Consider the following 20,836-nt stretch of genomic DNA (forward strand, 5'->3'; position numbering starts at 1 on the left):
TGCATGTCTACGAATGGGACCCTACTCAGTCAGATTCAGGGGAGAATAGTGTCAATTTGGTGGAAACCAATTAGCCTAAGAGCACATCTTTGGGGTGTGGGAGGAAACCGGAGCGCCCGGAGGAAACCCACGCAACCACAGGGAGAATGCGCAAACTCCCACAGACACAGGCCCAAATCCATGTATCTGCACAGCTAGCAGTGCTAGTCACTGAGCTGTTGCGGCGCCCGTCTATCGGTCCAGGATCAAGCACACACACCGACTTGAAGTACTAGGCCACTCCTGGACTTCCAAGAGCAGCCCACGCACGACCCGCCGTGTGCATGCCCCTCGCTTGACACGAGGTGGACCTCCACCTGTGGAATAAAGACAAAAAATATTAATCATACAGCCTGCCCTTCCGGTGTCTCCCGAGGTTTAACCCTATTTAATAGCCCCTACCATATCCCTCCATTCTCTTTTCACTCATGTGCCTATCTAACTGCATCTTAAACGAGTCCAACGTTCCTGCCTCCACCACCCTACTCGGTAGCGCATTCCAGACCCCCACAACTCTCTGTGTAAAGAACCTTCCTCTTACCTCCAAATTATACCTCCCCCCCCCTCACCCTTAAGTGATGACCTCTTGTGTTCGTACCCAGTCTAGGGAGCAGTCTCTCACTATTAACTCTATCTATTCCCTTCAGTATCTTACATACCTCTATCATGTCCCCTCTCAATCTCCTTCTTTCCAAGGAGAATAGCCCCAGTCTCTTCAGTCTCTCCTCGTAACCCAGTCCCCCCATGCCAGGCAACATCCTGGTAAACCTCCTCTGCACCCTTTCCAGAGACTCCACGTCCTTCCGGTAATAAGGTGACCAGAACTGGACGCAGTACTCCAAATGCGGTCTAACCAACGTTCTGTATAACTGAAGCATTAGACGGCAGCTTTTATACTCTAAGCCCCTTCCTATAAAGGCTAACATCCCATAAGCCTTCCTAACAACGTTCTCCACTTGTGACGCAACCTTCATGGATTTGTGAACCTGCACTCCCAGGTCTCTCTGTACGTCTATACTCCTAATCGGCCTACCTTTTATCACATAGCTCCTCTCTGCATTATTCCTTCCAAAATGCATCACCTCGCATTTGTCAGGATTAAATGCCATCTGCCACCTATCTGCCCACTGCACCAACCTATCTATATCCTGTTGTATCACCTGACAATCCAGTTCCGTACCCGCCAACCCTGCCATCTTGGTGTCATCAGCAAACTTGCTGATCACACCACCTACTCCCTCTTCTAAGTCATTTATGTAGACTACAAAGAGGAGAGGTCCCAGTACCGAGCCCTGCGGCACACCACTGGTCACTGGCCTCCAGCCCGACAAGGTACCCTCCACAACTACCCTCTGTCTCCTATTTCCCAACCAGTTCTCAATCCACCTAGCTACCTGGCCTCGTATCCCATGCGCCTTAACCTTTTCTACCAGCCTACCGTGAGGGACTTTGTCAAACGCCTTACTGAAATCCATATAGATGACATCAACGGCTCTCCCATCGTCAACCGTTTTTGTCACCTCCTCAAAGAATTCCACCAGATTCGTAAGGCAAGACCTCCCTCTAACAAAGCCATGTTGCGTATCCCTAATCAGATTGCAACGCTCCAAATGCTCATACATCCTACCCCTAAGTATTTTTTCCATTAACTTCCCTACCACTGACGTCAAACTCACAGGCCTATAATTCCCAGGGTTATCCCTACTACCTTTTTTGAACAACGGGACCACATTTGCTACCCTCCAGTCTTCTGGGACCTCACCTGTGTCCAAAGAAGAGACAAAGATGTGCGCCAGAGGCCCAGCAATTTCATCTTTCGCCTCCCTAAGCAGCCTGGGATAAATACCATCAGGCCCCGGAGCTTTATCCGTCCTTACGCTACCTAAAAGCCCTAGCACTTCCTCTCTCGTAATAACTATATCCTGCAACTGCACCTCCGCTCCCTCCAAGAGACCGCACGATTCCGAACCCCTCTCCTTCGTGAATACCGACGCAAAGTATTCATTCAGGAGCTCCCCCATTCCCTCCGACTCAATACACAACTCTCCACTCTTGTCCCTAAGAGGACCAATTTTCCCTCTAACTACTCTCTTGCCTCTAATATAGGAATAAAATGCCTTAGGATTATCCTTAATCCTACCGGCCAAAGCCATCTCATGCCCTCTCTTCGCCCTTCTAATTCCCCTTTTTAGCTCCCTCCTACTCTCTCTATATTCCTCCAGCGCACACTCCGTACCCATTTGTTTTGACCTAACATACGCCTCCCTCTTCTTCCTAACCAAGTCTTCAATATCCCCCGTAATCCACGGCTCTCTAATCCTACCTTTCCCATCCTTTCGCTTAACCGGAACAAACCTCCCCTGCAACCATTTCATTTTGTCCCTAAAAGCCTCCCACTTGCCAACTGTGGACTTGCCAGCTAACAGTCCCTCCCAGTCAGTTTGCTGCAGCTCCCTCCTAATCCTGCCATAGCTCGCCTTTCCCCAGTTCGGCACACTCCCGCTTGGACGGCACTCGTCCCTTTCCATTTTTATCCTAAAGTAGACGGACTTGTGGTCACTGTTTGCCACATGTTCGCCTACCTCTACCTCACCCACCTGCCCTGGCTCGTTTCCCAACACTAAATCCAATATAGCCCCTCCCCTAGTCGGGCAAGTTACATACTGTTCTAGCGACCCTCACACTTCTCCGCATTAAACTCCATCCGCCACCTCTCGGCCCAGCTCTGCAACCTGTCCAAGTCTTCCTGCAAACTATGACACCCTTCCTCACAATCTACCACACCTCCGACTTTGGTGTCATCAGCAAATTTACTAATCCACCCAACTAAAAGAGCCGGTGGCTGTGGTCTTTCTAGATTTTCAGAAGGGGTTTGACAAAGTACCTCACAAGAGGTTATTGCAGAAGGTCGAGGGACATGGAGTTGGGGGTAGGGTGTTAGCGTGGATAGAGGATTGGTTGTCAAATAGGAGGCAGAGAGTGGGGGTCAACGGGTGCTATTCAGATTGGCAGATGGTGACTAGTGGAGTGCCCCAGGGGTCGGTGCTGGGGCCTCAGCTTTTTACCATTTATATAGATGATCTGGAGGAGGGAACCGAGTGTAGGGTGTCGAAATTTGCTGATGACACCAAGATTGGGGGAACGGCAAATTGTGCGGAGGGTGTGGAGAGTCTGCAGAAGGATCTAGATAGGCTGGGCGAATGGGCCAGGAAATGGCAAATGGAATTTAATGTTGGCAAGTGTGAGGTGGTCCACTTTGGTAGGAAGAATGGTAGGAAGGACTATTACTTACGGGGCGAAAAACTGCAGCAGGCGACGGTGCAGAGGGACCTCGGGGTCCTTGTGCATGAGTCGCAAAAACCCAGCTTGCAGGTGCAGCAGGTGGTCAGGAAGGCGAATGGGATGCTGGCCTTCATAGCGAGGGGGATTGAATATAAAAGTAGGGAGGTCTTGCTGCGGCTGTATAGGGCATTGGTGAGGCCACAGCTGGAGTACTGTGTGCAGTTTTGGGTGCCGCACCTGCGCAATGATATTTTGGCCTTGGAGGGAGTGCAGAGGAGGTTTACTAGGCTGATACCGGAGTTGAGGGGGTTGAGCTATGAGGAGAGGCTGAATAAACTGGGCTTGTACTCGTTAGAGTTTAGAAGAATGAGGGGAGATCTCATTGAGACGAATAAGATGATGGATAGGATAGAGGTCAAAAAAGACAGTAGGACTAGGGGGCACAGCCTCAAGATAAAAGGGGGGCGGTTTAGAACGGAGTTGAGGAGGAACTTCTTCACTCAAAGGGTGGCGAATCTCTGGAATTCTCTGCCCGTTGAAGTGGTGGAGGCTGCCTCGCTAAATATTTTTAAGACGCGGGTTGATGGGTTTTTGATAAGAGAGGGGATTAAGGGTTATGGGGAGAGGGCGGGAAAGTGGAACTGAGCAGCGACAGATCAGCCATGATCTTATTGAATGGCGGGGCAGGCTCGAAGGGCTAGATGGCCTACTCCTGCTCCTATTTCTTATGTTCTTATGTTCTATACCCTCATCCAGATCATTAATAAAAATTACAAACAGCAGTGGCCCCAAAACAGATCCCTGAGGCACACCACTCGTAACTGAACTCCATGACGAATATTTACCATCAACCACCACCCTCTGTCTCCTATCTGCTAGCCAATTCCTGATCCAATTTCCTAGATTACCCTCAATCCCATACATCTGCATCTTCTGCAGAAGCCTACCATGGTGAACCTTATCAAACAAATTATGGGGGATTTCAATCTCCATATTGATTGGTCGACCCATGTTGGACGCGGTGGGCTTGAGGAAGAGTTCTTGGAACGCTGCCGGGATAGTTTCCTTGAACAGTGTGTGACGGAACTGACGAGGGAGCGAGCAATCTTAGATCTGGTGTTACGTAATGAGGCAGGTAGAATTAGGGACCTTGTTGTGAGGGATCCTCTTGGGAAGAGTGATCATTGTATGGTGGAGTTTTTGATGCAGATGGAGGATGAGAAAGTAGGATCCCAGACCTGTGTCCTCTGTTTGAACAGAGGGGAGTACGATAGGATGAGAGAGGAATTGGCGAATGTTGACTGGGGGCACAGATTGGGAGGTAGGACTGCTGAGGAATAGTGGAGGATCTTTAAGGAGATCTTTCTTGGTGCTCAGCAGAAATTTATTCCGATGGTAAAGAAGGATCGTAGGAGAAGGGATAATCAGCCGTGGTTAATGGGGGAGATAAAGGAGAGTATTAAATTAAAAGCGGATGCGTTTACCGTGGCTAAAAGTAGTGGGCGAGTAGAGGATTGGGAGAGGTTTAAAAATCAACAAAGAATGACGAAGAAGTTGATAAAGAAAGGAGGGATAGACTATGAATCTAAACTAGCGCTAAACATAAAAAAGGATAGTAAGAGTTTTTATAAATATATAAAGAGGAGGAGGCTGGCTAGGGTGAATGTTGGACCCTTAGAGGATGAATGGGGGGATTTAGTGGTGGGGGATGAGGAAATGGCTGAGGCCTTGAATAAGTTTTTTGCTTTGGTCTTCACAGAGGAGGATGCAAATAGTTTGCCAGGTGTTAACGATGGAAAAATGGTAGGAGTTGAGGGCCTGAATGAGATCGTTGTCACTAGAGAGGTAGTGCTCGACAGACTAGTGGGACTGATGGTGGACAAGCCCCCAGGACCGGATGGAATGCATCCCAGGGTTCTGAAGGAAATGGCGGAGGTGATAGTGGATGCCTTCGTGATTATTTTCCAAACCTCGCTGGATTCCGGGGAAATGCCGGAAGATTGGAAAACGGCTAATGTTACACCACTGTTTAAAAAGGGTAGCAGGCAAAAGGCAGGGAATTATAGGCCGGTTAGTTTAACGTCTGTTGTAGGAAAAATGCTTGAATCCATCATCAAAGAAGAAACAGCGAGGCATCTTGAGAAGAATTGTTTGATAGAGCAGACGCAGCACGGATTCGTTAAGGGGAAGTCGTGTCTGACAAACTTATTGGAATTCTATGAGGATGTGTCCAGTGCGGTGGACGGAGGGGAACCGGTGGATGTAGTGTTTCTCGATTTTCAGAAGGCGTTTGATAAGGTGCCGCACAAAAGGTTGTTACAGAAGGTTAGGGGGCATGGAGTTGGGGGTAGGGTGTTAGCGTGGATAGAGGACTGGTTGTCAAATAGGAGGCAGAGAGTGGGTGTCAATGGGTGCTATTCGGATTGGCGGTTGGTGACTAGTGGAGTGCCCCAAGGATCGGTGCTGGGGCCTCAGCTATTTACCATTTATATAGATGATCTGGAGGAGGGAGCTGAGTGTAGGGTGTCGAAATTTGCTGATGACACAAAGATAAGTGGAAAAGCAAATTGTGCGGAGGGTGTGGAAAGTCTGCAGAGAGATCTGGATAGGCTGAGCGAGTGGGCGAGGACCTGGCAGATGGAATACAATGTTGACAAGTGTGAGGTTATCCACTTTGGCAGGAATAATAGTAGGAAGGACTACTACTTAAAGGGCGAAAAGCTGCAGCATGCTACGGTGCAGAGGGACCTGGGGGTCCTTGTGCATGAGTCGCAAAAACCCAGCCTACAGGTGCAGCAGGTGGTCAGGAAGGCAAATGGGATGCTGGCCTTCATAGCGAGGGGGATTGAATATAAAAGTAGGGAGGTCTTGCTGCAACTGTACAGGACACTGGTGAGGCCGCAGCTGGAGTACTGTGTGCAGTTTTGGTCGCCGCACTTGCGCAAGGATATTTTGGCCTTGGAGGGAGTGCAGAGGAGGTTCACTAGACTGATACCAGAATTGAGGGGGTTGAACTATGAAGAGAGGCTGAATAGACTGGGCTTGTACTCGTTGGAGTTTAGAAGGATGAGGGGGGATCTTATAGAGACGTGAGATGATGAAGGGGATGGATAGGGTAGAGGTGGAGAGGTTCTTCCCGCTCAGAAAGGACAGCAGGACTAGAGGGCACAGCCTCAAGATAAGTGGGGGGTGGGGGGGGGGGCGGTCAGTTTAGATCGGAGTTGAGGAGGAACTCATAAGAACATAAGAAATAGGAGCAGGAGTAGGCCATCTAGCCCTTCGAGCCTGCCCCGCCATTCAATAAGATCATGGCTGATCTGTCGCTGCTCAGTTCCACTTTCCCGCCCTCTCCCCATAACCCTTAATCCCCTCTCTTATCAAAAACCCATCAACCCGCGTCTTAAAAATATTTAGCGAGGCAGCCTCCACCACTTCAACGGGCAGAGAATTCCAGAGATTCACCACCCTTTGAGTGAAGAAGTTCCTCCTCAACTCCGTTCTAAACCGCCCCCCCTTTATCTTGAGGCTGTGCCCCCTAGTCCTACTGTCCTTTCTGTGCGGGAAGAGTGTCTCCACCTCTATCCTATCCATCCCATTCATCATCTTATACGTCTCAATGAGATCTCCCCTCATTCTTCTAAACTCTAACGAGTACAAGCCTAGTTTATTCAGCCTCTCCTCATAGCTCAACCCTCCTTAACTCCTTCACTCAAAGGGTGGTGAATCTCTGGAATTCTCTGCTTGTTGAAATGGTGGAGGCTACCTCGCTAAATATATTTAAGACACGGGTAGATAGGTTTTTGGTAGGCAAGGGGATTAAGGGTTATGGGGAGAAAGCGGGAAAGTGGAACTGAGCCACTTCAGATTAGCCATGATCTTATTGAATGGCGGGGCAGGCTCGAAGGGCTAGATGGCCTACTCCTGCTCCTATTTCTTATGTTCTTAAGTTCTTATAACCTCCTTCACTTTCCACTATGCCACCAATCTTGGTGTCATCTGCAAACTAACTGTGCCTACTAAATTCTCATGCAAATCATTAATATAAATGACAAATGACAATAAGTATAGGTTGAGAGACAGTAGATTTAAAACTGAGATGAGGGGAAAGTACTTTTCACAGAGGGTAGTGAACTTGTGGGACTCGCCGCCCCATTGCGTGGTGGAATCTGAATCATTCAATGGTTTCAAGAAGGAGATGGATACATTCCTAATTTAAAATCTGGGTTGAAGGGATATGGGAAACAGGTGGGTTTGAGACCAGGGAGAGATCAGCCATGATCGGACTGAATGATGGAGCAGGCTCAAAAGGCTGAATTTGTCTCCTTCTGCTCCTAATTCCTCAGTTCCATATAACTCTGCATCAGAGCTTTGCTGGAGGTTTATTTAGAGTAATGATCCTTCACTGTAGCTGATACTGTACACAGTCACTGTTTATTCACTGGGATATCTTTAATATTTTTAGTGTCCTGATTGTAATTTTTTTTCATATAACAGCACGGAGATCTCACTACAGCAGAGGATCGAGTACATTTCTCGGGCTATCCTCAGTGCAAAAAGCTCCACGGCCACATCCTCACAGGCTGCTGATGGTGAATTTCTACACGAGCTGGAGGAGAAAATGGAGGTGAGACACTGTGTACGAGATTGAATTTCACGTTCCGTTTGAGGGAGACGAGTGGGTCTAAGCTAGTATTTTAAACTTAAATAAGGACAATTATGAGCAAATGAAAGCTGAGTGAATTGGCAATAGAGATGTAGGACAAACATTCAAAAGGATATTTCAGAGAGGTTTTCCTGGGCCGTATTTCTGAAAAATGGACAAAACTAAAAGCTCTAATTGTGCTATAGAGACATGGGTGCAAGACAACGTAGATTGGGATGGTAATGCCTCTTGAACAGGCTTGTATGTCTTGATCAGGGGTAAAGGACAGGAGGATGTGACCATAAGTGAGGCAGTTAAAGAGACTGAGCTTATTTGGCAAATGTAATATGATGTGGGCAAATGTGAAATTATCAAATTTGGCAGAAAGAATAAAAAAGAAGCTTATTATGTAAATAGTGAAGGTTCACAGAGCTCTGAGATGCAGGGGGATCTGGTTGTTCTTGTGCTTGAATTGCAAAAGGATATGATAGAGAAACAGAAAATAATTAGGAAATGGAGATTTCTTAATGTTCTTTCCATTGATTTTCAAAGGGATAAGGAGCTGACAAACTTAAAGTACATTACAGTATGTGGAAGTAGCTCCAACACCGCCCCCCCCCCCCCACCCCCTCACTTGCCCTGCTGCAGCACCAACCCGCTGCTCCCACCCCCCCACCCCACAGCACCAACCTGCTGCCCCCCCCCCACCCCCAGCACCAATCTGCCCCCTTGCATCCCCAACCCGACCCCACTCCCCCTGCAACCCCCCCGCAACCCCGATCCCTGCAGCCTCACTGTATCCCCCTGCAGCCCCCGTCCCACCTGCAACCCCTGCCCAAAACACCTATGCCCCTGCAGCCCCCTGCCCTCCAACCACAGCCCCACCCACACCCACTGCGACCCCACCCACACCCCGCAGGCCCATCCCTTCCCCCACCGCCCCGGCCCTCCCCCGCAGGAAGCAAACAGACACAAACAAGAACTATGCAAAATAAAATTTGTAAAGTAGTTGACAGCAGTGGGAAGCTTGGGGGCACCTCCAAGTAAATAGAATCTTCCTGTGAACTATTAGTGAAGCGAATGCAACGACGTCTGCCTCAGTCTGAATGGGACTGGCCAGTTCAGATGGGACTCCAAATATGTCAAATGGCAAGGCTGCAAGGCAATGTCTAGAGCATTGGAGAGAGCGTGACAGAAGGAAGACTGAAAATCAGCCAGCTTCAAGCATGACCTGAACATGTGGGTATCGTCTGCAGGGGCGAGGCACAGCATGGTGGCACAGTGATTAGTGCTGCTGCCTTACAGCGCCAGGGACCCAGTTTCAATTCCCAGTTTCAGTCACTGTCTACATGGAGTCCTGCACATTCTCATTTCTGCATGAGTTTCCATCGGGTGCTCCAGTTTCCTTCCACAATCTGAAAGGTATGTTGGTTAGCTGAATTGGGTGGAGATAAGGAACAGTAAGGGGAGGAAGACGCTGGTGGGTGTGACCTATAGGCCCCCAAATAATAACTTGGAGGTGGGGCGGGCTATAAACAAGCAAATAAATGATGCGTGCAGAAATGGAACGGCAATAATTATGGGGGATTTCAATCTGAATATTGATTGGTTGACCCAAGTCGGACGCGGTGGGTTTGAGGAAGAGTTCTTGGAATTCTGCTGATATAGTTTCCTTGAACAGTGTGTGATGGAACCAACGAGGGAGCGAGCTGGTGTTGTGTAACGAGGCAGGAAGAATTAGGGATCTTGTTGTGAGGGATCCTCTTGGGACAAGCGATCATTGTATGGTTGAGTTTTTGATGCAGATGGAGGATGAGAAAGTAGGGTCCCGAACCTGTGTCCTCTGTTTGAACAGAGGGGAGTACGATAGGATGAGAGAGGAGTACGATAGGATGAGAGAGGAATTGGCGAATGTAGACTGGGGGCACAGATTGGTTGGTAGGACGACTGAGGAACAGTGGAGGGTCTTTAAGGAGATCTTCTTTGGTGCTCAGCAGAAATATATTCCGATGGCAAAGAAGGAATGTAGGAGAAGGGATAATCAGCTGTGGTTATCGAAGGAAATAGAGGAGAGCATTAAATTGACAGCTGATGCGTTTAGAGTGGCTAAAAGTAGTGGGCGAGTAGAAGATTGGGACAGGTTCAAAAATCAACCAAGAATGACTAAGAAGTTGATAAAGAAAAGAAGGATAGACTATGAAGCTAAACTAGCACTAAATATAAAAAAGGACAGTAAGAGTTTTTACAAATATATAAAGAAGAGGAGGCTGGATAGAGTGAACGTTGGAACCTTAGAGGGGGGATTTAGTGGTAGGAGATGAGGAAATGGCTGAGGCCTTACATAAGTTTTTTGCCTCAGTCTTCACGGAGGAGGACGCGAATAGTTTGCCAGATATGAAAGATAGAAGGATGGTAGGAGTTGAGGGCCCGAATGGGATTACTGTCACTAGAGAGGTAGTGCTTGATAGACTAATGGGACTGATGGTGGACAAGTCCCCAGGACTGGACGGAATGATCCCAGGGTTCTGAAGGAAATGGCAGAGCTGATAGTGGATGCCTTAGTGATTATTTACCAAACTTCGCTGGATTCCGGGGAAGTGCTGGAAGATTGGAAAACGGCTAATGTTACGCCGCTGTTTAAAAAAGGTAGCAGACAAAAGGCAGGGAATTATAGCCCGGTTAGTTTAACGTCTATAGTTGGAAAAATGCTTGAATCCGTCATCAAAGAAGAAATAGCGAGGCACCAGGAAAGGAATGGTTTGATAGAGCAGACGCAGCACGGATTCGTTAAGGGGAAGTCATGTTTGACGAATTTATTGGAATTCTGTGAGGATGTGACTAGTGCGGTAGACAGAGGAGAACCAGTGGATGTGGTGTTTCTCGATTTTTAAAAGGCGTTTGATAAGGCGCCGCACAAAAGGTTGCTTCAGAAGGTTAGGGGGCATGGAGTTGGGGGTAAGGTGTGAGCGTGGATAGAGGATTGGTTGCCTAATAGGAGGCAGAGAGTTGGTATCAATGGGTGCTATTCTGATGGGCGGTTGGTGACTAGTGGAGTGCCCCAGGGATCGGTGCTGGGGCCTCAGCTATTTACCATTTATATAGATGATCTGGAGGAGGAGACTGAGTGTAGGGTGACGAAATTTGCTGATGACACGAAGATGAGTGGAAAAGCAAATTGCGGAGGGTGTGGAAAGTCTGCAGAGGGATCTGGATAGGCTGAGCGAGTGGGCGAGTACCTGGCAGATGGAGTACAATGTTAGCAAGTGTGAGGTTATCCACTTTGGCAGAAATAATAGTAGGAGGGATTACTGTTTAAAGGGCGAAAAGCTGCAGCATGCTACGGTGCAGAGGGACCTGGGGGTCCTTGTGCATGAGTTGCAAAAACCCAGTCTGCAGGTGCAGCAGGTGATCAAGCAGGCGAATGGGATGCTGGCCTTTATAGTGAGGGGGATAGAATATAAAAGCAGGGAGGTCTTGCTGCAACTGTACAGGGCACTGGTGAGGCCGCAGCTGGAGGACTGTGTGCAGTTTTGGTCGCCGCACTTGCACAAGGATATTTTGGCCTTGGAGGGAGTGCAGAGGTGGTTCACTAGGCTGATATCAGAAATGAGGGGGTTGGCCTATGAAGAGAGAATAAATAGACTGGGTCTGTACTCGCTGGAGTTTAGAAGGATGAGGGGGGATCTTATCGAGACGTATAAGATACTGAAAGAGATGGATAGGGTAGAGGTAGAGAGATTCTTCCCGCTCAGAAAGGACAGCAGGAATAGAAGATAAGGGGGGGGTGGTGAGTTTAGAACAGAACTGAGGAGGAACTTGTTCGCTCAAAGGGTGGTGAATCTCTGGAATTCTCTGCCTGTTGAAGTGGTGGAGGCTGCCTCGCTAAATATATTTAAGACACGGGTAGATAGGTTTTTGACAAACAAGGGAATTAAGGGTTATGGGGAGAAAGCGGGAAAGTGGAACTGATCCACTTCAGATCAGCCATGATCTTATTGAATGGCAGGGCAGGCTCGAAGGGCTAGATGGCTTACTCCTGCTCCTATTTCTTATATTCTTTATTGGCCATGCTAAATTTTCCTTTAGTCCACCAGAACAGGCACTGGACTGGATTTTCACTGTAACTTAATTACAGTGTTAATGTAAGCCTACTTTGAATCATAGAGGTTTTCAGCATAGAGACAGGCCTTTTGGTCCAATTTGTTCACGCTGCCTTTTTTTTTAAACCCCTAAGCTATTCCCAATTGCCCGCAATAGGCCCATATCCTCGAGACCCATCGTACCCATGTAACTACCTAACTGCATTTTAAAAGACAGAATTGTACCCGCCTCTACTACTACCTCTGGCAGCTTGCTCCAGACACTCACCACCCTCTGTGTGAAAAAATTGCCCCTCTGGACACTTTTGTATCTCTTCCCCCTTACCTTGGGGAAAACGTATTGACTATCTTGCTGATTGATGCCCCTCATTATTTTATAGACCTCTGTAAGATCACCCCTTAGCCTCCTACACTCCAGAGGAAAAAGTCCCAGTCTATCCAGCCTCTCCGTATAACTCAATCCATCAAGTCCTGGTAGCATTCTAGTAAATCTTTTCTGCATATTTCTAATTTAATAATATCCTTTCTGTAATAGGGTGACCAGAATTAGAACATAGAACATTACAGCGCAGTACAGGCCCTTCGGATCTCGATGTTGCGCCGACCAGTGGAACCAATCTAATGACCCTCTAACCTAAACTATTCCAATGTTATCCATATGCCCATCCAAGACCATGTGAACGCCCTTAAAGTTGGCGAGTCCACAACTGCTGCAGGCAGGGCATTCCACGCCCTTACTACCCTCAGAGTAAAGAACCTACCTCTTGCATCCGTCCTATAATTATCACCCCTCAATTTAAAGCTATGTCCCTTCGTGTTTGCCATCACCATCCGAGGAAAAAGGCTCTCACTGTCCACCCTATCTAACCCTCTGATCATCTTGTATGCCTCAATTAGGTCACCTCTTAACCTCCTTCTTCTCTAATGAAAATAACCTCAAGTCCCTCAGCCTTTCCTCATAAGACCTTCCCACCATACCAGGCAACATCCTGGTAAACCTCCTCTGCACCCTTTCCAATGCTTCTACATCTTTCTTATAATGCGGCGACCAGAACTGTACGCAATACTCCAAGTGCGGCCGCACCAGAGTTTTGTACGGTTGCAACTGTACAAAATTGTAACAACAACAATTGTACACAGTATTCCAAGTATGGCCTTACCAATGTCTTGCGCAGGTTACGGGAGGGGGTAAAAATTTGGCAGATGTAATATAATGTACGAAAATGCAAAGTTATGCACTTTGGTAGGAAATTAAGGACCTGTCGAATGGTTATCAGTGAGGCGGAGTATCTTGGGCTACAAGAAGATACAGATGAGATGGTTAGATGGGCGGATACATGTTAGATGGAATTTAACCCTGAAAAGTGTGAGGTGATACATTTTGGCAGGAATAATTTGACAAGGAAATACTCAATGAATGGTAGGACACTCGGAAGTTCTGTGGAACAAAGGGACCTTCGCATGTTTGTCCACAGATCTCTGAAGATGGAAGAGCATATTAGTCAAGTGGTGAAATAGGCATATGGGATACTTGCCTTGATCAATCGAGGCAGAGATTACAAAAGCAGGAAAGTCATATTGGAGGTGTATAAAATTTTGCTGAGGTCACAGTTGGAGTACTGTGTGCAGTTCTGGTCGCCACATTATAGGAAGGATGTGATTGCACTGGAGGGGGTGCAGAGGAGATTCATCAGGATGCTGCCTGGGATGGAACATTTAAGTTGTGAAGAAAGTTTGGGTGGGCTTGGGTTGTCTTTGTTGGAGCAGAGAAGACTGAGGGGTGGCCTGATTGAAGTGTACAAGATTATGAGGGACCTGGATGGAGTGGATAAGGAGCAGCTGTTCCTCTTAGTTGAGGGGTCAGTCACAAGGGGACATAGGCTCAAGATGAGGGGCCAGGAGGTTTAGGGGGGGATGTGAGGAAAAAACCTTTTCACCTGAGCATGGTGACAGTCTGGAATGCGCTGCCTGGGAGGGTGGTGGAGGTGGGTTGCCTCACGTCCTTTAAAAACCACCTGGATGAGCACTTAAGAACATAAGAAAATAGGAGCAGGAGTAGGCCATCTAGCCCTTCGAGCCTGCCCCGCCATTCAATAAGATCATGGCTGATCTGTCATGGCTCAGTTCCACATTCCCGCCCTCTCCCCATAACCCTTAATCCCCTCTCTTATCAAAAACCCATCAACCCGCGTCTTAAAAATGTTTAGCGAGGTAGCCTCCACCCCTTCAACGGGCAGAGAATTCCAGAGATTCACCACCCTTTGAGTGAAGAAGTTCCTCCTCAACTCCGTTCTAAACCGCCCCCCCCCCTTTATCTTGAGGCTGTGCCCCTAGTTCTATTATCCTTTCTGAGCGGGAAGAGTCTCTCCACCTCGATCGTATCCATCCCATTCATCATCTTATACGTCTCAATGAGATCTCCCCTCATTCTTCTAAACTCTAACGAGTACAAGCCTAGTTTAATAGAACATAGAATGCTACAGCACAAACACTCGATGGGCCAAAGGCTTCTTTTGCGCTGTATGATTCAATCAAGCATTTCCTATTTTACTGCTTCAAGGATCTGTGGGGAGAAAGTGTCAATAGTTCAGGCTGCTGACTGTTCATCAGAGTTTTGATGAATTGTCATCAATCTGAAATGTTAACCCTGTTTCTCCACAGATGCTGCCAGACATGCTGAGCGCTTCCTGCATTTTTTTATTGCCGAATTCAGAAGTTGATCTGGAAGGCTGTGGAAGGATTAATCTTCAAACCCACAGTGACAGTGAGCAATGCTGGAGGCAGAGAAATGGGAGAGGAGAATTGAAATGACAAGTAACTAGAAATGGACTGATAGCAATACACAATCTGCATTGAGTCTCCCTGAAGCAGAGGAGAGCGCATTGAGAGAAGCAAATACAATACACTAAAGTGAAAAGGGGAAATGTAAATCGATTCACCTGAAAGAAGTGTTTGAAGCCTTCTCAAACTCTGTTGCCTCTCAGCCAATGACAGCTCCTTTGTTCAGTTCTCCATTCCAAGCATTTCCTCTTTCTCTACTGACCTTGCTTGGAAACTTCCATTTATAACTTTTTCTAGTTATCATGGAATTCTGCACTGTGGAGTTTCTAACAGGCCTATTGAGTCTGCATCAACCACAATCCTATCCAGGCTCCACTCCCATATCCCTGCACATTTACCCGTTAATCATAGAAATCTTACAGTACAAAAAGAGGCCATTTGGCGCATTGAGTCTGCACTGACCATAATCCCACCCAGGTCCTATCCCCATATCCCTACATATTTTACCCACTAACCCTCTAACCTACTCATCTCAGTCCACTGAGGCAACTTTAGCATGGCAAATCAACCTAACCCGCACATCTTTGGACTGTGGGAGGAAACTGGAAGAAACCCACACAGACATAAGGAGAATGTGCAGATTCCACACAGACAGTGACCCAAGCAAGGAACGGAACCGAACCCAGATCCCTGGAGCTGTGAAGCAGCAATGCTAACCACTGTGCCGCCCTAGTTTTGATGAAATATTCTCGACTCAATGCATTAACTTTGTTTCTTTCTCCACAGATGATGCCAGAATTGTGGAATATGTTCGGTGTTTTTGATTTGAATAGGATTTTCAGCATCTGCAGTAGTTTTAAACATATTCTTTTCGTCTTTCCCTTCGTTCTTCACCTTGACAGGTGGCTAGGATTCAGCTCCAAATACAGGACACATTGACACGCAATTACTCGCAGCACCCCTCTGTGCAGGAAGCGATCTCCCAACTCGATGCAGAACTCATGGACATAACCAAGGTAAGAACAAAGAACCTACTTCTGATGGATTAGACCACTCCGCTAAGTGCTGCAACCATAAGTCAGCTTCCATACAATGTTCTGCAAAATTGAGGATATATATTCAGTTCCTCAGTGGCATCACTGTGGCTGCAAACAATTGGATGGCTGATGAATTGAGTTTTTCAGCAGCAAGGTTACTATTCTCTGTGTGTTGGAGAAGAGTTTATGGATCATAAGAACATAAGAAATAGGAGCAGGAGTAGGCCATCTGGCCCTTCGAGCCTGCCCCACCATTCAGTAAGATCATGGCTGATCTGTCGTGGCTCAGTTCCACATTCCCGCCTTCTCCCCATAACCCTTAATCCCCTCTCTTATCAAAAACCCATCAACCCGTGTCTTAAAAATATTTAGCGAGGTAGCCTCCACCACTTCAATGGGCAGAGAATTCCAGAGATTCACCACCCTTTGAGTGAAGAAATTCTTCCTCAACTCCGTTCTAAATCATCTGTGAGGTGCAGAGTATTGTGGATAGCACTTATAGAGGGGTGGTCATACTGCAGGCTCAGACTCCACAGCCAGGGAGGGAAGGGAAGGCCACCAGGCAGGCATTGCAGGAATCTCCATTTTGGATACTGTTGAGTGGAATGGCCTTCCAGGAGAAAGCAGCAACAGCTAAATCCGTTGATTCTGTTGCAGAGGGGAGGAGTAAAAAATGTGGGAATGCAATAGTTATTGGTGATTCAATTGTCAGCGGAATGGATAAGCATTTTTGTGAACGCAAATGAGACTCTAGGGTGGTATGTTGCCTCCCTGGTGCTAGGGTCAATGATATAACAGAGAAGGAGGTGCTGGAAGTCTTTAAGGCACATCAAGGTAGATAAATCTTGGGGACCTGATGAAGTGTATCCCAGGACATTATGGGAGCCTAGGGAGGAAATTGCAGGTTCCCTAGCAGAGATATTTGAATTATCAATAGTCACGGGTGAGGTTCCTGAAGATTGGAGGGTGGCAAATGTTGTGCATTTGTTTAGAAAGGGCTGGTGAGAGCATGACATTTAGTAATTACTCCTTTGGAAACACAGCATAGACATGAGAGGCCAAATTGCAACCTCTTGTGCTGTCCCAATTGTGTGACTATTCTTTTGCCAAGCACCAGGAATCTGGACAGACTTGGTGAATAGGCAAGAACATGCCAGATGAAACACGCTGTTGAACAATGTTCAATGCTTCACTTTGGCAGAAGGAACAGAAGCAGAGAGTCTTTCTGAAATGTCCAAAACTAGAAGGTGTAGATACAAATAGACCTGTGGTCCTCACCAATAACCACTGAATGCAAACAGTGCAAGTGCAGCAGGCGATCAGACTAATGGTCTCGAGAAACAAAAAATATGAGTCGGAGGAGGCCATTCGGCCTTTCAAGTCTGCTTTGCCACCCATTATGATCATAGCTATTCGTCAACTCAGTAACCTTTTCCCATATTTCCCCCATATGCTTTGATCTCCATTGTCCCAAGAGCTATATCTCACTCCTCTTTGAAAACAGTGTTTTGTCTTTAACTGCTTTCTATAGTCATGAATTCCATAGGCTTATCGCTCTCTGGATGAAGAAATTTCTCCTCACCTCAACTTTGAAAGGTTGGCCCCTAGTGCTGGGCACTCTACCAGTGTGAACACCCTTCCTGCATCTATCATAGAAAACATAGAACAGTACAGGCCCTTCGGACCTCAATGTTGTGCCGAGCTATGTCCAAACCCAAGATCAAGCTATCCCACTCCCTATCGTTCTGGTATCCAGTCCTGTTAGAACTTTTTAGGTTTCTATGAGATTCCTGTAATCCTAAATAACTCTTAATCTGTTTTTTTAACTCCTTTCACAGGATGTGGGTGTCTGACTGGGCCAGCATTTATTGGCCATCCCTAATTACCCTTGAACTGAGTGGCTTGCTTGGCCATTTCAGAGGGCATTAAGAGTCAATCGCATTACCTGAGAAGAAATTTCATATTTACATAAGGGGAAAGTAGATGGTCAGTAGAAATGTTGGTCCATTAAGGACCAAAAGTGGGGACATTTTCAATGACTGTAGGGAAATGGCAGGAAGTCTTGAGGAAATAATAGTGGATTGGGACTGGAATTGTGTACCATTTATGTAAGTAAAACACTGATAATGAGCAAATCAATGGAACCAAAGAGTGACAGATTACCAGAACCTGACAGTTTCAATCAGAAGGCATTAAAGGAAGTGGGGGAGCACTTTATCGATGCCCTAACTATAATCATGGAGTGACAGAATTGCTGCATTGCAGGAGGAGGCCATTCGGCCTGTTTAGTCTGTGCCAACTCTCCAGCACAGCATCTTTACCCAATCCCACCCCTTGCCATATATCCGTAACCCCATGCATTTATCCCGCTAATCCCCAACCTACACATCTTTGGACATTAAGAAGCAATTCAGCACGGCCAATCCATCTAACCTGCACATCTTTGGACTGTGGGTAGAAACTGGAGCACCCAAAGGAAACCCACACAGAAGTGATGTTGGGGGTAAGTTTTTCACTCAGAGGGTGGTGAGTGAATGGAATCGGCTGCCGTCAGTGGTGGTGGAGGCGAACTCGCTGGGGTCTTTTAAAAGACTTCTGGATGAGTATATGGGGTTTTATGGGATTGGGGGTTATAGATAGGTGTTGATGTGATCGGCGCAACTCGTGGGCCGAAGGGCCTGTTTGTGCTGTAGTGTTCTATGTTCTAGATGCAGGGAGGACATGCTAACTCCACACAGACACCCAAGGCTAGAATTGGACCCAAGTCCCTGGTGCTGTGAAGCAGCAGTGCTAATCACCATGACACCCATGATCTTTCAGAGTTGCCGAGATCCTAGAGTCGTCCCTCTAAATTGGAAAATTGCCTGTCACTCCACTTTTTATGGGTAAAAGATGAAAACCAGAGACTTACAGTTATCCTGATATTCATGCTGGGGAAATTATTGGAGTCTGTAATCAAGGGTAGGTAACTGATCACCTAACAAAGTATCGGAAGGCAGAGAGTCGGAATAAATGGATGCTTTTCCGGTTGGCAATCAGTGACTAGTGGCATGCCGCAGGGATTGGTGCTGGGGCCTCAACTGTTTATCATATACACAGACGATCTGGAGGAGGGGACCGAGTGTAGGGTAACAAAGTTTGCGGATGACACAAAGATGAGTGGGAAAGCAAATTGCTTGGAGGACACAAAGTCTGCAGAGAGATTTGGATAGGCTAAGTGAGTGGGCAAGGATCTGGCAGATGGAGTATAATGTGCTGAATTGGATCAGCAAATTTGCTAATGATACAAAGACTGGAGGTGTAGTGGACAGTGAGGAAGGTTTTCAAAGCTTGCAGAGGGATTTGGACGAACTAGAAAAATGGCAAATGGAATTTAACTCAGACAAGTGTGAGGTATTGCACTTTGGAAGGGCAAACCAAAGTAGAACGTACAGGGTAAATGGTAGGACTCTGAAGAGTGCAGTTGAACAGAGGGATCTGGGAATACAGTTACAGAATTCCCTAAAAGTGACGTCACAGGTGGATAGGGTCGTAAAGAGTGCTTTTTGGTATATTGGCCTTTATAAATCAGAGTATCGAGTATAAAAGTTGGAGTGTTATGGTAAGGTTATATAAGGCCTTGGTGAGGCCGAATTTAGAGTATTGTGTACAGTTTTGGTCATCTAGTTACAGGAAGGATGTAAATAATGTTGAAAGAGTGCAGAGAAGGTTCACAAGGATGTTGGCGGGACTTGAGAAGCTGAGTTACAGAGAGAGATTGAATAGGTTAGGACTTTATTCCCTGGAGCGTAGAAGAATGAGGGGAGATTTGATAGAGGTGTATCAGATTTTGATGGGTATAGATAGAGTGAATGCAAGCAGGCTTTTTCCACTGAGGCTAGAGGAGAAAAAAAACCCAGAGGGCATGGGTTAAGGGTGGAAGGAGAAAAGTTTAAAGGGAATATTAGCGGGGGCTTCTTCACACAGAGAGTGGTGTGAGTGTGGAATGAGCTGCCAGATAAAGTGGTAAATGTGGGGTCACTTTTAACATTTAAGAAAGACTTGGACAGGTACATGGATGAGAGGGGTGTGGAGGGATATGGTTCAAATGCAGGTCAGTGGGACTGGGCAAAAAATGGTTTGGCACAGACAAGAAGGGCCAAAAGCCCTGTTTCTGAGCTGTAATTTTCTATGGTTTTATGTTCCTTGTGCATGAATCACAAAAACCCAGTCTGCAGGTGCAGCAGGTGATCAAGAAGGCGAATGGTATGCTGGCCTTTATAGCGAGGGGGATTGAATATAAAAGCAGGGAGGTCTTGCTGCAACTGTACAGGGCACTGGTGAGGCCGCAGCTGGAGTACTGTGTGCAGTTTTGGTCCCCTTATTTGTGTAAGGATATACTGGCCTTGGAGGGAGTACAGAGAAGGTTCACCAGTCTGATACCGGAGATGAGGGGGTTAGCTTATGAGCAGAAATTAAATAGACTGGGCCTGTACTTGTTGGAGTTTAGAAGGCTAAGGGGGGATCTTATGGAGACTTACAAGATAATGAAGGGGCTAGATAGGGTAGAGGCAGAGAGATTCTTTCCACTTAGAAAGGAAACCAGAACTAGAGGGCACAGTCTCAAAATAAGGGGGGGAGGGTGCAGTTTAGAACAGAGTTGAGGAGGAAATTCTTCACTCAAAGGGTGGTGAATCTCTGGAATTCTCTGTCCATTGAAGTGGTGGAGGCTGCCTCGCTAAATATATTTAAGTCACAGGTAGACAGATTTCTGATAGACAAGGGAATTAAGGGTTATGGGGAGAAAGCGGGAAAGTGGAACTGATCCACTTCAGATCAGCCATGATCTTATTGAATGGCGGGGCAGGCTCGAAGGGCTAGATGGCCTACTCCTGCTCCTATTTCTTATGTTCTTAATCAGGGTGAGCATGGGTCCATGACAAGTAGTTCAGGCATGAGAAAGCGTGCTGAATGTT

General features: G+C 46.9%; 1 protein-coding gene across 1 annotated transcript in view; it reads left to right on the forward strand.

Moving 5' to 3' along the window:
- The window catches only part of nup155 (nucleoporin 155), a 242,618-nt gene that overhangs the window by 179,025 nt on the left and 42,757 nt on the right, over positions 1–20,836 (forward strand). Inside the window, exons 28-29 of the mRNA XM_080189562.1 lie at positions 7,816–7,945; positions 15,747–15,860. Coding sequence (XP_080045688.1) covers positions 7,816–7,945; positions 15,747–15,860 — 244 coding nt within the window. The remainder of the gene's footprint in view (positions 1–7,815; positions 7,946–15,746; positions 15,861–20,836) is intronic.

Source organism: Carcharhinus amblyrhynchos, chromosome 5 (assembly GCF_965287045.1).
Source record: "Carcharhinus amblyrhynchos chromosome 5, sCarAmb.v2.hapA, whole genome shotgun sequence".
Taxonomy (NCBI): domain Eukaryota; kingdom Metazoa; phylum Chordata; class Chondrichthyes; order Carcharhiniformes; family Carcharhinidae; genus Carcharhinus; species Carcharhinus amblyrhynchos.